We start from the raw sequence: 14,625 nt of genomic DNA, 5'->3' as shown, positions 1-14,625 counted from the left end.
ATGTATTAGAGGGCTGCATGAATCCATTCTAAACGGCAAATGAATCATTCATATTGAAATTAAATGAATGTGATTGGGTTTGAATTTTATTGAATTTAAATGAATAGCTTTGCTGATATGATTGTCGACATTACAATATTCAAACGATGTGAAAACAAATTGAGTGAATATGATGGAATTGTTTTTATTTTTATAAATCTAAATACCTACATTTCCTTGTATTTATTGAACTTTTCTTATACATATTTTGTACTTGTATGCGCCATAAAAGAGAGTCATTAGATAAGAATAGAATTGGTTTCAACATATAGTATATTTATATTTCTATATTTGAATGCAGAAGCATTATTTTAGTTACATTGTCTGGGTTAAGAGCAATAGTACAACGTTTTTCGGTTATTAAATTTCTTGCATCTGAAAAGGCTCTTTCAGAAGCCGCGCTACTTGCGGGTATACAGAAAATTTTGCAGCTCGTTTTGTATAAAATTGGAAAAAAATTTTTGTTCAGATACCACCATTTAAGGCAGTCGAAGTCAGCAGTAAACGTAACATTTAGGTTTGAATAACTTTGAATCTCCTGATCCACAGTATGGGTATTTATAATATAGCATTTATGTCTTACAATATTTGACGTGCACCCCGTAAATTTGAAAATGCTGTAGCGTCTTTTACATGCTACAATATCGGGCAACTCTTCGCCAGAGTTATTTTTAACATTGGAAAATATCTCCCAAACTTTGCTACGACCTCTTTTTTGACTCAGTGTGTATTCTCCACTGTGGAGCTTCTTCTTGATGCCGGCACTTTGCAATAATGCGCTTGCGGAGTGTTGTTATTATAAACATATACCATTATCATTATTAAATGGACCGAAATGTAGATTCACTATACATACATACGTACATCATTTTAAGCTAAACGTACTTACATTTTCCTCTACACTTTCCATTCTTTTTTTCGTTTTCGATGCTAAACACAAAATATCACATAAATTGTAATAAATTTGAGTCTGAATAAATTTAAGGTTTTTCATTCATTCATTTATATAATTCTATATGAAGTTAGAAAACTTGAAACGCAATGAATATTCATAAAATACAAAATTCAAAACGCTGGGTGTTTTGAACTTGAAATAGAATACACAATTCTACTGTACTCTCTTTGGCTTCAAATTAGAATCGACTCATGCAGAGGTCTAATATGTATGTATGTGTATGCGTCACATTCATCCCCTCCCATTCAATGAGTGTTGCGTATACGCCAAGTAGGCCTAACAAAGAAATTGCCACAGTTGAAAGGAATAGGAAATTGTTGATGAATGTAGCTGCAGGTGGTTATGTAAAGGATTTACTGGGAAATTTAGCGTGTACATTAATCTTTATTCACATTAAAATGAGAAAATAAAACGATTACATCCATATGTAATCGCACATAAATTTGGCTTTTATTATCCTTTAGCAAATATGTTTTATAAGATAGAAAATTGGAAAAGGCCCACCACTACTTCTCCAGGAAAATGTTTCTGTTCGAATGAAAACTGAAAAATTTTTCATAAAATTAATCTCAGTGCATGGGTGTATTATACCAGGTGAAGTAATAAGAGCGAGCTGAAAGATGTGACATTTATTTGATACTGTTTTGATTGAAATTTGAAACTTTGAAATATTTTAGAAGGCATACGAGCACCAGAAGATAAAACCAGAATGCTGTATTATTGCTTAAATAGTTTATTGCGACATGTCCCGAGCTTCCTTCTTCATCATTACTTATTTTTAACTGTGCGGCACTCTCTTTGTAGGATTGTTATTGTAAGAAAATTATTGACGAAATTCGAAATATGGCAAGTTAACTTATTTCCACTAGTTAACCGTAATCATTTATAAAACTTTTTTATTTCCTTTTTGGGTAATTAAATAGTTTTGTAAAAAGACTCTTAGCAATTAAAAGGGAAAACGCCTATGGCAATAAGCAACGCTTCGCTTTAATTATCAACAAAAAAAATATGCAAAAATTAATTAGAGATGAAGAATAAAAAAAAAATAAAGATGCTAAAAGGGATATAAAAGTTTTCTTTGCAAACACATACACGTAAATACATACGAAATATGAAGCTGAGCAACGAACAATTAAAACCGTGAAAGAAATTATTTTAAATATATGAAACGGGTTGTTTCAAATAGCTAAAAAGCAACTTACTGCTGCTAATGAGGGAATAAAGCAAAAAAGCGCAGTAAGTATGCAAGAAAATATGCTATATTTAGTGGGTTCAGAGTCGAAAAAACGCAACGTATGTATAGTGTGGTATCTAAGAAAAGTAGAGTACAATTAGCAAAAAAATATATATTTGATTTTCTTTTTGCAAATGAAGAAATTATTTAAATGCTGGTGCCTAAAATAACCGTTAAATGCCAAGATTTTTATTTTTATCATTTTCATTTCAAAATCTTTATTTTTTAAATCATTTTTGCCAATCAAGGAACACAGGTTTACAGAAAAAGTTTCTGCATATTGAACTCTATGTTATTTGATGCGCTCGATGCGAATCCGACGTCTGTTAACCTCCATCATCTCGGGTTCGATGTCATTTGAAGGTCAAAAAGCGAAAGATTCATTGAACACGGTGATCCCTTGATTCTTCAGGTTCATCTCAGGGTCAAATTTAGAAGAATTGTATGGAATTTTGAGGCTTATCCAATGAATTTTTCCCTATATGGCTAACAGACCGCGGATTCGCATTCAGCGCGTCGAATAACATAGGTATATAAAGGTTTAGTTTAATATGCATAAACTTGATGACTGAAACGAAAAAAATAAAAGTCATAAAATAAAGGTTAAATTTTATCGGAAAAATATACATACATACATATATCCAATTTTAAAAATTTGTCATTTTTACTATCAAGATTATAACCGTAACGGGCTCTGTTCAAATGTGTGCGTGTTGAAAAAGTGCTGTTTGTTTTAGATATTTTTTCTTAAATTTTCGATATTCTCTTTTTTTTCATATTTTTAATCAATCTTGCAATATTTTTTTATATTTGATCTTATTTATGGATTAATTAGAGTATTTTCATAGTTTTCTATGAAAGTTCACTTTATTTTTGTGCGAATTAAAAAAAACTGCTTTTTAAAATCTTTTTATCATTTTTGCTAAAAAATTCTTGAGTTTTGAAGTTTTTTCGTTGGGGATCCTCTTTGTTTTCTTGAAAAAATTAAAACGTTTTTTTTTTTCCTTTTTTAATGGCCATAAAAACATTAACTTCTGAAAATGTTTACATTAACAGTTCTAAACCTCATAAACGAACGCTTCTGGATCAAAATCTTACATAAGTAGAATTTTCAAGTCAAGCAATTTTTCGTCGATACATTTTTGAGCAAAAGCTATCCGAAAATGCTCGAAGAGTGAACAAATTAATGATTTTTGCTATTCCATACATACATACTATATACATTAGGGGGGTTAAAAAATACACAAGAGAATCATATTTTTAGAATTTTCCCGCTAGCACCTCCAGAACTGAAGAATATCGAAAATAAGACTACCCGTATTTTTTTTTTTTTAAATCGGTTAATATTTAACCGTGCCACCAGCGTTTTGAAGTCTGCCATATCGAGCCCTAACCGCCAAAATAACGTAAGCGACATTTTTTTCAAAATTTTATTTTTGATGCAGAAATATTCCTAGAGCATCTAGATGCATTTCTGCATCAAAAAGAAAATTTTGAAAAAAATGTCGCTTACGTTATTTTGGCGGTTAGGGCTCGATATATTTCAGATGGGAAAGTGATTTTTTTTCAGAATTGCCATAAAATCATTAAAAATAAATAGTTTTTTGTCGAAAGAAGATTTCCCATTAATAATCTTAAAAAAAAAATATGACGCATATTTAACCTCAAAATTGTACTAAAAAATTGTTCACAACTTGGGTTGTGTGGCTATGAAAACATAAAGTAACATATTTTTGTATATAATATTACCGGTTATGCAAAAATAGTACGTAGGTTTTTAAAGTTAAATGTGCACCATTATTTTGTGTTTTGAAAATCTCTGAAAAGAAATAAATTTATTAGATCAAAAAATACGAACTTTTAATGAGTTTATAACAATTTTACGAAAAAAATATATTTTCTCCATGTAAACTATATAGACAATTTCAAAGCTCGATTAAATATTAACCAATTTCAAAACAAAAATATGGGTCTCCTTATTCTCGATATTCAACAGTTCTGGGGGATGGCTGGGAAAAAACTTGTACCACCTTAATAATACAAGCATATGTATGTATGTACTTGCAAATTTAAAATGAATACACATGCATACCTACATATAGGAGTATATATATATACATATCATTTAATACACAAGGGATGGCAATGAAAAATTCAACGGCATTGCCGTCAATTCCCAACATTATTAAAGAGACAAAAGGATTTGTTTCTATATATGAATAAAATACTCATATATACAGACATGAGAAAATCTGAGGGAATTAAAAAAAGTTGTACAACATGCATGTGAATATGTGCATATATTAAATAATGAAAAAAGGGAAAATTACAAATTAAATTGAAGTTATTAAGTTTAATATGAAATTAAGTAGTCGCCTGAACCCGAAACCTGACCTCAAACAATTTGGTAGAGTAATTAAAATTTTTGAGCGAAATGAATAGTCTCGAGGGTGGTATTTCGCTTTTCATGCTCCTCGAAAATGAAAAATTAACAAAATAAATACGAGTATGGATGTGTATTAGGGTGGTCCTTAAAAAATTAAACGAACAATTTTTTTCAGTCTCACGGCCTCAATCGGTAATACCACGATAACAGATATAAATTTTGGTCCCGATTGTAGTCGGTTACAAGGGGATAGACTCAAATAATTGAAAATGTTTTTTTTTTTTCACTTAACACCCAAAATCGATTACGCTAAAGTCGAAGATATCACATGTAAATTTTGGTCCCAATTGCAGTCACGCCTTAACCGACTCCAATCGGGGCCAAAATTTATATGTGTTATCTTCGACTATAGTAGCATCGACGTAGGTGTTGAGGCTTGGAAATCTGATGTAAAAATTTGCTTCCTACATTAAAAGACCACCCTAATGTATATATATTCAGCAAAGGAGTGTAGTGATTTCCACATCCTACTTACATACATACATACATACATACATACATACATACTTGTACATTATTTATAATTACTTTGAGCCTAAATACTAGATATTTTAGGAAAACTGCACCCAGTGTGAAATTAATTTTAGTGTTCTTTCTCACTTAACAAATGAGTAAAGGAAAGACCGACAAACGTAGAAAGATGCAAATATGGTCTAATATGCAATGGCATATATATATATGGTTCTACAAAAAAAGTAGGACAAGGGTAATGCTACTTGAAAAATAGATATCCCCCTAAGGGGGAAAAGGAAAATCGATTTAGTTTCGTATTACCTGCCATTCTGCATTAAAAACAAAAATTTTTAAAAAAGATAAATTGGACTTGGCACCTTTTCACCTTTAGGTAGCGTTATGCTGTTAAAATTTATACTGTCTTTAATCGACGTCAGGGTACTCGCGTTATAATCCAACGCAAAAGATCTTGAAGTTGTGGTGGAGAGCAAACTGAGCTGGAAAAGTAAAATCGTAGACGGAGGGCCTACAGAGCATTCTATGATCTAAAAATTAAAATCTATTCTATCAAATAATGGTCACTGAAATTAATAAGACACAAATTTATATAACAAAAAACGTGACAGCCATCATTGAAAATATGTCCTTATTAAAGTACACAAAAAAAAAACTTTCCTTTCATGTCCATATAAGGTATTTTTAGGCAAATTTTGCAGGATCGAAAATAAGTGGCAACCTTACACTAATATTCTAAAGTATAACACTTCCTATAAAGGTAAAGAATTGTTTAAGAGCTTTCTTTTAATACCCATGAATAGTAGTATTGTATCCTAATTATCCAAACAATAAATTAAATAAAGATGCAATAGAAAATAGGTGGCAATCCTATTCAAAAATATCTCTATATTGGGGATTTTTAAAATACTTCTCAACCCATAGTTTTATTTAGTTCGTAAATAATTTTATTTAGTTTGAAAATAGTTTCGAATAGGTGGCAACCTTAACGCAAACTCTCGCAGATAACACCTCTTTAGATAATTTTAAAATACAAAACATCCACATAATCATCTACACACATCTACTTAGTACTGAAATATTATCCACTAGTAACTATGATTTTTCAAATTTAAATACTCTTTGCATCTCATTACAGATTGCTTCTCTTACGAAATGGCCGATCAGTGTGATTCCGTCAATGGCACCTTCTACCTGAGAACGTGCTACAATATTAGTTACGCCGAAGAGCACAATATCACTGAATTGGCATTGCATGCGCTGAAGCGACCACCAGCTGAGGAGTATTTTACGTGAGTCTCAAAAAATATTAAAGTTGCAAAAGAAATGCGCAATTAATGATTTCTTCTCCATTTTATTTATATATATATATATATATTATTTTAGAAACTACGTACTCGGTTTATCTTCAGGCATCGAAGAAACTGGTGGCATAAAACCCGAACTAGCCGCATGCCTCTTCGCCGCATGGGCTATAGTTTTTCTGTGTCTTTGCAAAGGCGTGCAATCATCCGGCAAAGTAGTCTACTTTACGGCGCTTTTCCCTTATGTAGTGTTAGTTATACTATTCTTTAGAGGCGTAACACTACCTGGCGCTAAAACTGGCATTTTATTTTATTTGACACCCGATTTCAAGCAGTTGGCTAATGCGCAGGTAGGTGGATTTCAATGAAAGCAAAATAAAATTCCCACTACCTTTTTTCTCAAATTAAATCTTTTTCCTATTTTATTTTTATTGTATTTTTTTCACACAGGTTTGGGGCGATGCTGCCGTGCAAATATTTTTTGCGCTCAGCCCCGCCTGGGGTGGCCTGATCACATTGTCTTCCTACAATAAATTCTCTAACAATTGTTATAAGTAAGTCAGTCACTTTATTGCCTACGTACTTGCATATAACACAAATATTCTTATTCATATTTCAGAGACTCTCTGATCGTGGCCATTTGCAATATAGCCACCTCATTTTTTGCCGGTTTGGTCATATTCTCGATCATCGGTTTTCTAGCGCACGAGTTAGAGGTGGAAGTGAAGAAAGTTGTCGATCAAGGTGCTGGATTGGCATTCATTGTTTATCCGGAAGTGGTGACACGCCTACCAGTCTCACCGGTTTGGTCGGTGCTATTTTTTGTTATGTTACTTACGCTGGGACTGGACTCACAGGTGATACTCGGCATAGTAGTGAATTTCGGCAGAATTTTTTGAAATTTTTTGTTTTTTTTCTCATCTTTTCAGTTCGCTCTCATGGAAACAGTTACAACTGCCATATTGGATAAATTTCCCAATTTACGACAATACAAGACATGGGTTGTGCTTTTTGTTGGTATTTTTGGCTATCTCGGTGGTCTCGGTTTTACCACGAATGTGAGTGCAAGGCAATCCTCAAGCGTAATTTAATTTTAATTCTTAATTGTTTTCTTGATCTGTTTTTGTAGAGCGGCATGTATTGGCTGCAACTAATGGACAAGTATGCTGCCAATTGGTCCGTACTACTTATTGCCATATCCGAGTGTGTTTTAATTGCTTGGATTTATGGTTCACAACGTTTTCTCAACGACATTCAGGGTATGATAGGTAAAAGATCGAGATTCTGGAATGCCTTTTGGTCTGCAATGTGGCGTTATATAACACCGGCAACATTGTTGGTAAGTACCAGCAATGGGGAAAGTAAAATGAGTAAATCTGATGCTTAATTATAAGAGAAAAACTAAATTTTTAAAAGAAATATAGTTTTGTGAATGTATGTATGTATATATAGTACATGCTATACATTAGACCGTACCAACTTACAAACAAACAAAAAAAGTTCGCCGTAGACCCTTGAGTCTAATATTTTTTTGCAGGGCAATTGTGAAACAAAAACAAAATTTTTTTGGGCGAACCCAGGGATGATAAAAAAAGGAGTTCTTGGAAAGGAATATTTTTTGATCGGAAACTCTGTTTCTCGTCAAGAGACTTCCAGTAGTAATACCAAATGGTTTATTAAGCCATTTTTAACCGACTTCCAAAAAAGGAGGAGGTTATCAGTTCGTCGGAATATTTTTTTTTTCTTTTAATGTATGTTACCGCATTACTTTGGACCACGTTAACCAATTTCGATAATTCTTTTTTTTTCATCGGAAAGGTGGTACCTCAGGGGTGGTCTCATACTAATTTTGTATAGATCCGATAGTTGGATCGTGAAGAAATCAACGATAATCTTAAATTTTTATATGAGAATTGAAGTCGGTTTTGTTTTTTACTTAAAAATTACTTGTTTAGTATTAGCTATTTTTTTATTAATTTCCTAAAAACTCCAAAAAAAATGCAATAAAAATGGTAAAATAAATTGAAAGGGTCCTAAAGAGAAACGGAGTTTTCCGATCGAAAAATATTGATTTCCAAGAATTCTATACCATTTCTACGAAAAAAAAATTCATATCAATACATGGAAAACTGGGCGCTCTAAACATTTTTTCTAGGCGTGAGAGCATTTAAATTCCACATTTTTGTACCACCCTAATGCACATTAGGCAATTTTTTTTTTAATAAGTAATTCTACTTCAAAAATATTTTAATTCAAAATACTTCCTTAGCAAAAGTTTAATTATGTTTGACGAGCTTTAATTTACTGCCATTAGGGGATACGTTGGGATAGTAGGAACTGCAAGTTTTTATAAACATTTTTTTTCCACAAAAATTCACCTGGCATAGAACAGTTTAAGCGATGTGCTTAAAAATGTTTGAACAAAGCAACGGAATCAAAATAATGAAATTTTTGGGGGTAATTTTTCTAATCGGTTCAGCTCAGGTAAATTTTAATATTTTGCCGAAAATCTTAAAATATAATAAATTTAATCGTTTCGATGGAAAAACTGTACCGATTTTTTGTGTGAGGGGTGATGCGCCCTAATGTACATAGATAAATACATATATGTATCTCCTTCAAAAATTATTTCTGCTTATCATATATGGACACCTGAGTGGAAGATAGACCTATCTCGGCAGCACATTTTCAATATATTTTCAGTTGAGATAGGGCGTTTTTAAGGGCGAATTCTGAGATAGGGTGTTTTTCGATGAAATTCTGAAGTAGGAGTTTTGTGAGATAGGGTGTTTTCGAACTGGCTGCCAAGATAGGTCGAGCTTCCACTCAGGTGTCGCACTGTAAGTTCTTAAATTATTTTATTGGCATTCCTTTTCAGTTTATTCTCTTCTTCAACTGGGTCGAATACAAACCCGCCTCGTACGGCCACTATGTCTACCCATTGTGGGCCGATGCGGTTGGTTGGTTCATCGGCCTCTTGCCGGTACTTTTTATTTTCATCATCGCCTTCCAACAAATTTGCAAGGCGCCTAAACAGCTTTCCATGAAAGAGCGTTTAAAATTTCTACTGCGTCCTACTGCCGAATGGGGACCTGCGGGAAGACCATGCGTCAATTTGCATGCCGAGCGCTACGACAGCCAAAATTATGACGTTGTGGCCAATACGCAAGTACTAATTAATGGGCTGCCCGCCGATGTGTCACCCTATGAGGACAACAGCAATGGATATCGTGACGAGGCGATGCAACTCTGAGAGCGAGTGAGCGCATCGTCGACTACGGCAGCAGCAGCTAGAACATCCACTGCTGTTGTGCGCATGAGTGATCACGTCGATGATGGCTCGATGGGTCTACGAATGGGTGGTAATGGGGCAAGCAATGGCACTGGTGGAACTGGCGGCGGAGGAGGCGGTGGCGATAGAAGAGGCAGCGGCGCTGCTGTGACAATACGAAATGGAAGTGTAAGTTGGCAAAATAATTTAAAATCAATACATACATATGCGCTTAAACCACTTTAATTTGTAAACTTCTAGCATACTGACTATGGCACCTCAGTGGCCATCAAAACAACCAGCTCCACTGGCGCTACCAAGCTACCTGGCCCTAGCATATTGAAGAGCTCGAAGAGCAACCAATCAGCCAGCAATGGCCGTAGCAAAGGACAGTATCAAACCGAGGCGAGTCCAAGCCGGCAGCCGTTAATAGAAGCGGAGCTGCGTGCCAACGACAGTGTCGGCTCGTACCTCAATGAGGCAGCCGCACTGGCACAGCGCAAAGCACTAGCCAATGGTCAGGGTGTTGAGGCGAGTGATAAAATGACAAAAGTAACTGCCAGTATTGTATTGCCAACTAAGACGGCAATGACCACAACCACAGCGGTGTCATCAACTGCGCCCACTGCTACCACCACAACGGCGGCAACAACACAAGTGTTAGTCGCCGGTACAATGAGCAGTGGCCGCGAGCGCATGCTCACCACGTTTGGTGAACGTGGTGTGGTACCAGGAGCGGAAGCAATCGCAACACCGGCATCCAAAGTGGCAACCTCTGCAACAGCAACTACTTCTGCAGCCAACGCAAAGTCAGTAACAGCAGCATCGGACTCTAAAGTGCCAGCCGTCGATAATAAGCCAGGGTTAGTGGGTGGCACAACACAGCCAACAATTACTTCAACAGCAATAACAAGCACAAAACAACCTTTGAGCATTGCATCAGCAATGCCGGCAACGAGTGCACCTGCAGTAACATCAACCATAGTTACCAAACCGACGACAATTGCACCTACTGCTGCCACAGCAACGATTGCTAAGCCTAAGCTGGCGACAACATCAACGGCAGGTGCAACAACAGTCGCTTTATCTGTTAAAACACCAGTGGTTGCAGCGGCAACAACAACTGCGACGACTATAAACACAACACAACCAGCCACAGAAACGTCAGCAACAACAGCGAGGCCAAAAACAACAGTCACAACAAATACAACACCGACAGCGCAAATGCTTACGGCAAAAGCCAGCACTGCAGCTGCAACAGTAACCACGTCAGCAACAGCAACATATTCCAAGCCTGCAACAGCAGTCACAAAGTTACTTTCAGAAGTCAAGAAGCCATCAGCAACAACAACTGCTACCATACCGCCAACACCAGCTGCAACTACAACAAAATCAGCAACAGCTGTTACAACAGTCTCTGCTGCAAAAACGAACACACCACCTAACACAACAGCAACAACTACAACTGCCAAAGTATCGGCCATTGTCGGCAAAGTCACAACTACAGCAACAACAACAACAACAGCGGTTAGCGCCATATTAGTAACAGCAACAACTGCGGAACCAAATGTTGCTAACACTCCGCCAGCTCCGACGCTTGCAGCGCAAGCCACAACAAAAATTGCAGCCACAAAAGTTGTCAATACAGCTACAAAGCCCATCATCACAGCTATACAAAAGCCAACAGTGCTGACAACAACTTTAACAGCAGAAGCTAAATTGCCGGCAACAACAAAGGCGACGGCAACAACAGCTGCAACCGCGACAACTGTAATAACAAATAGAGGTGGAACAAAGGCGTCGGTTACGGCGGCGTCAGCGGCTATTACAACTAAAGCAACACCCACAACAGCAGCAGCAGCAGCAACATTATCCACAGTGCCAATAAAAAGTGTAGCCGCCACAACGGCAACACAAACGAAAGCTGGCGGCCCAACAACGTCAACACCTACTACAACCAAGTCAATAACAAATACAACAACTACCATGACGAATAATGCTAGCAAGAAATAATTGTGCTGCGAAACCGATTATTTCTCTCACGCTTGCTCAGTTCGCAGTTGGACCGTAAAAGAAAGTAAAGTAATAAACAAAATAATGGATTAACGAAGTAAGTACTTAAGCGCATATTATTTATCATACAATTGTAGACTACGTACATATTTATTTTTATCAGTATCTACATTTCGGCATATATACATACATATGTATGTAACAACTTATAGTTATACTGAAAAACGGACGTTGAAAAGATTACATGTTTTGACTTGAAACTACTATAATGCAGTCATAAGTAACCAAAACTATAAACTTAATTCTACAAGTATCATACTTATAATAACTCTAATTTCTAAGGCATAATTTAAGGTGTTCAAAACGTGCAGTGCAACCTAACCCAACTAAATACTAAAAGCGTACACACTATACCTAAGAAGAAAAAAAAATAACAGACATATTTTATGAATTAAAATTACATAAATAAGTATTGTAACTGTACATATGTAACTAGTAACGTACTAGTACCCAAACGTATATCTTCCTATTTGTTTTTTTTTTTGTCGCCATAAGAAGGTTGAAAGCATTGTCAATTTGTAAAAAAAAAATGCTAAGTGTACGTGTACGGGGTTTCCCCGGAAAGCTTGAGCTGGGAAATTATTAATCTTTCATCAATGCATGTACCTATATACAATACAATTGTCGATACCAAGTAATTTTGGTATCGATACTTTTGAACCAAGTACTGAATAGTTATCGAAAAACAAATACTCGTATCGAAATCCGATACCAAGGCAAATTTGGCTTCGGTAATTTTTCCTTCACTTTTATTTCTAAGCGCCTTGGTCTTCGTGGATGCTTAATTGCCAGCGAAAACCGCGAGGAGGCGACAACGTCCATATATTTAATACAAGGCGCAACTGTTCGAGTGGAAGAGTAAATTGGATGACCCCGTTCATATGATAATAACACCTACACGAATTTACTTGCGTTTAACTTGCGTTAGCAGCTTGAGAAAAGGGCAACAAAATAGGCGTAGTTGTAAAGGCACGATTAGCTCCCGTCATGTAAACAGGGTCTTATTTTTCGCACTGAAAAGACTAGCGGAAAATACTATTGAAGAAAAGAAACAAAAAAAGAAAAAGAGTCCCACACAGAGTTGATTACAAAAAACAAAATTAATAGTAGAGAGCACGTTGCTAAGTCGGGATTTACTCAAGCGTCGAAGAGACCTATTGGGTTTTTAAATATGTGATAGAAAAAACGGTTATATGATGTATACCCTGTGATGGCTGAGGAATGTATGTTAATCCGCCAGTTTGTATGGAGGATGTTGCCGTACGGAAGGGTTAAAAATGAAAAGAAAGAAGCTGCTTCAAAATGCAAAAAAACATCGCCTTATTGGCAAATTAATTCAATGTTTCCTCCCACAAGAGTAGAAGGCGTGGCAATTATTCCATCTTTACAAAATTTCATAATTCTCTATTTCTAAATAAAACTAGAGCACATGTCAAGTTTCAGTGAAATTGGTGCAGGCTTTATTATTGTTTCCATCTGCCTTCATATAGTCGAAACACTGTGCCGCGCGAGGGCTTAGATATGGTGGAAGTATTCAACAGAATGCAAGGTATCCCCCATATTTTAATCTGGCGCGCTTGAGTAAACTCCCGAATCCCCTCTTGATCTTCGCTTCTACAAGTATCAGGTTTTCCTTTGTCAATTTCAACTTAAAAGTTATGTATTTAAACCTATTCCGTTATTTGTATGATAATTCCATTATTTGCATAAACATCCGCAGCCTAGATATGATAATTATTTTAAATTTATAAAAAAATCTTTATGTTTTTCGATCTTAAGGTCAAGTTAATTAAAACTATCACAATGAGATTTCCAAATCTTTGCTGTCTAATTTAGCTTTTATTTCTTGTCTGTTGGACAAAACCATAGTCGAAAATTATTTAATTGTGCTCAAATGTTGACTTGAATTACTAGCAAGGTTCGACTATTAGCGTAAGGTTTTGAAAGGTGTTGTTGTATCTGCGCCATTATAGTTATTTAGCATAGTGTGATAGAGATCGGTGTTTTTATGTGATCGTATTGTATGTTAAAAACAGTTTTAAGAGAAAGTCTCCATATGTATAGGTGTTAACTATTGAAACTAAAAGAATCGGTGCTATTGAGTATTTGAATCCTATAAAATAAAAATGATGTGTAGATATATCGCAGCTGGAAATGTCTTACCCACGAAATTTCGTACAAGTGGTTATAGCATAGCTTTAGGCGCAGTGTGGTATAAAAGGTGGATTCGAAGGTGAAACACACAGCCCTATTCCCACGTCAATGACAAAGCTCAACGCATGATGACTATCTTAACTACTGCGGCTAAAATTATGCTTTTAGCGTTTTAATTATTGCAAATATCATTGATATTGTTATGAACTATGAACGACCGTTTTCTCAAGTAACCTGTAACTTTAAAGCTCACTTTATATTTAAAGGTTGCATTAAAATTTATAATTGTATCTAAAGTAAAGCATTTTATTATCGGTTTTAAATTGGTTTACAACCAAGAAGCAACCATACGTCAAAAACCGATAATAGAAATGCTTAACTTTAGGCATAGCTTTATTTTTAATCCTACGTTTAAATATAAAGTGAGCTTTAAAGTTAAAGGTTATTTCCGGAAATGTCCCTAAATACGTGACAACGACGAAACATATTAAAACTATACGTAGTACTAATTGCACTCGAAAATATTACTCGCTTGAGTACATATATACATTTTTGTATGTGAAGTGGAAGACATTTTCCAGCTGGGATCTTAATGTTTGTGTATTTAGTACATAGGCATAAGACTGTTGTTATTGTTGTGGAAATTCATTGAAGTCAGTGTTGGTGCATAGTGTTATTTGA

At 35.3% G+C, this 14,625-nt stretch overlaps 1 protein-coding gene across 1 annotated transcript in view; it reads left to right on the top strand.

Moving 5' to 3' along the window:
* LOC118744518 overlaps window positions 1–14,213 on the top strand; it is a 62,382-nt gene extending 48,169 nt beyond the window's left edge. The window contains 8 exon segments of the mRNA XM_036477576.1: window positions 6,281–6,434; window positions 6,529–6,796; window positions 6,897–7,000; window positions 7,066–7,303; window positions 7,376–7,504; window positions 7,576–7,785; window positions 9,325–9,906; window positions 9,979–14,213. Coding sequence (XP_036333469.1) covers window positions 6,281–6,434; window positions 6,529–6,796; window positions 6,897–7,000; window positions 7,066–7,303; window positions 7,376–7,504; window positions 7,576–7,785; window positions 9,325–9,906; window positions 9,979–11,730 — 3,437 coding nt within the window. The 3' untranslated portion in view covers window positions 11,731–14,213.
* Window positions 14,214–14,625: the final 412 nt, after the last annotated feature.

Source organism: Rhagoletis pomonella, unplaced genomic scaffold (genome assembly GCF_013731165.1).
Source record: "Rhagoletis pomonella isolate Grant_MI unplaced genomic scaffold, Rhpom_1.0 Rhpom_scaffold_00008, whole genome shotgun sequence".
NCBI classification, from domain to species: domain Eukaryota; kingdom Metazoa; phylum Arthropoda; class Insecta; order Diptera; family Tephritidae; genus Rhagoletis; species Rhagoletis pomonella.
This window is presented reverse-complemented; position numbering and strand designations above follow the sequence as displayed.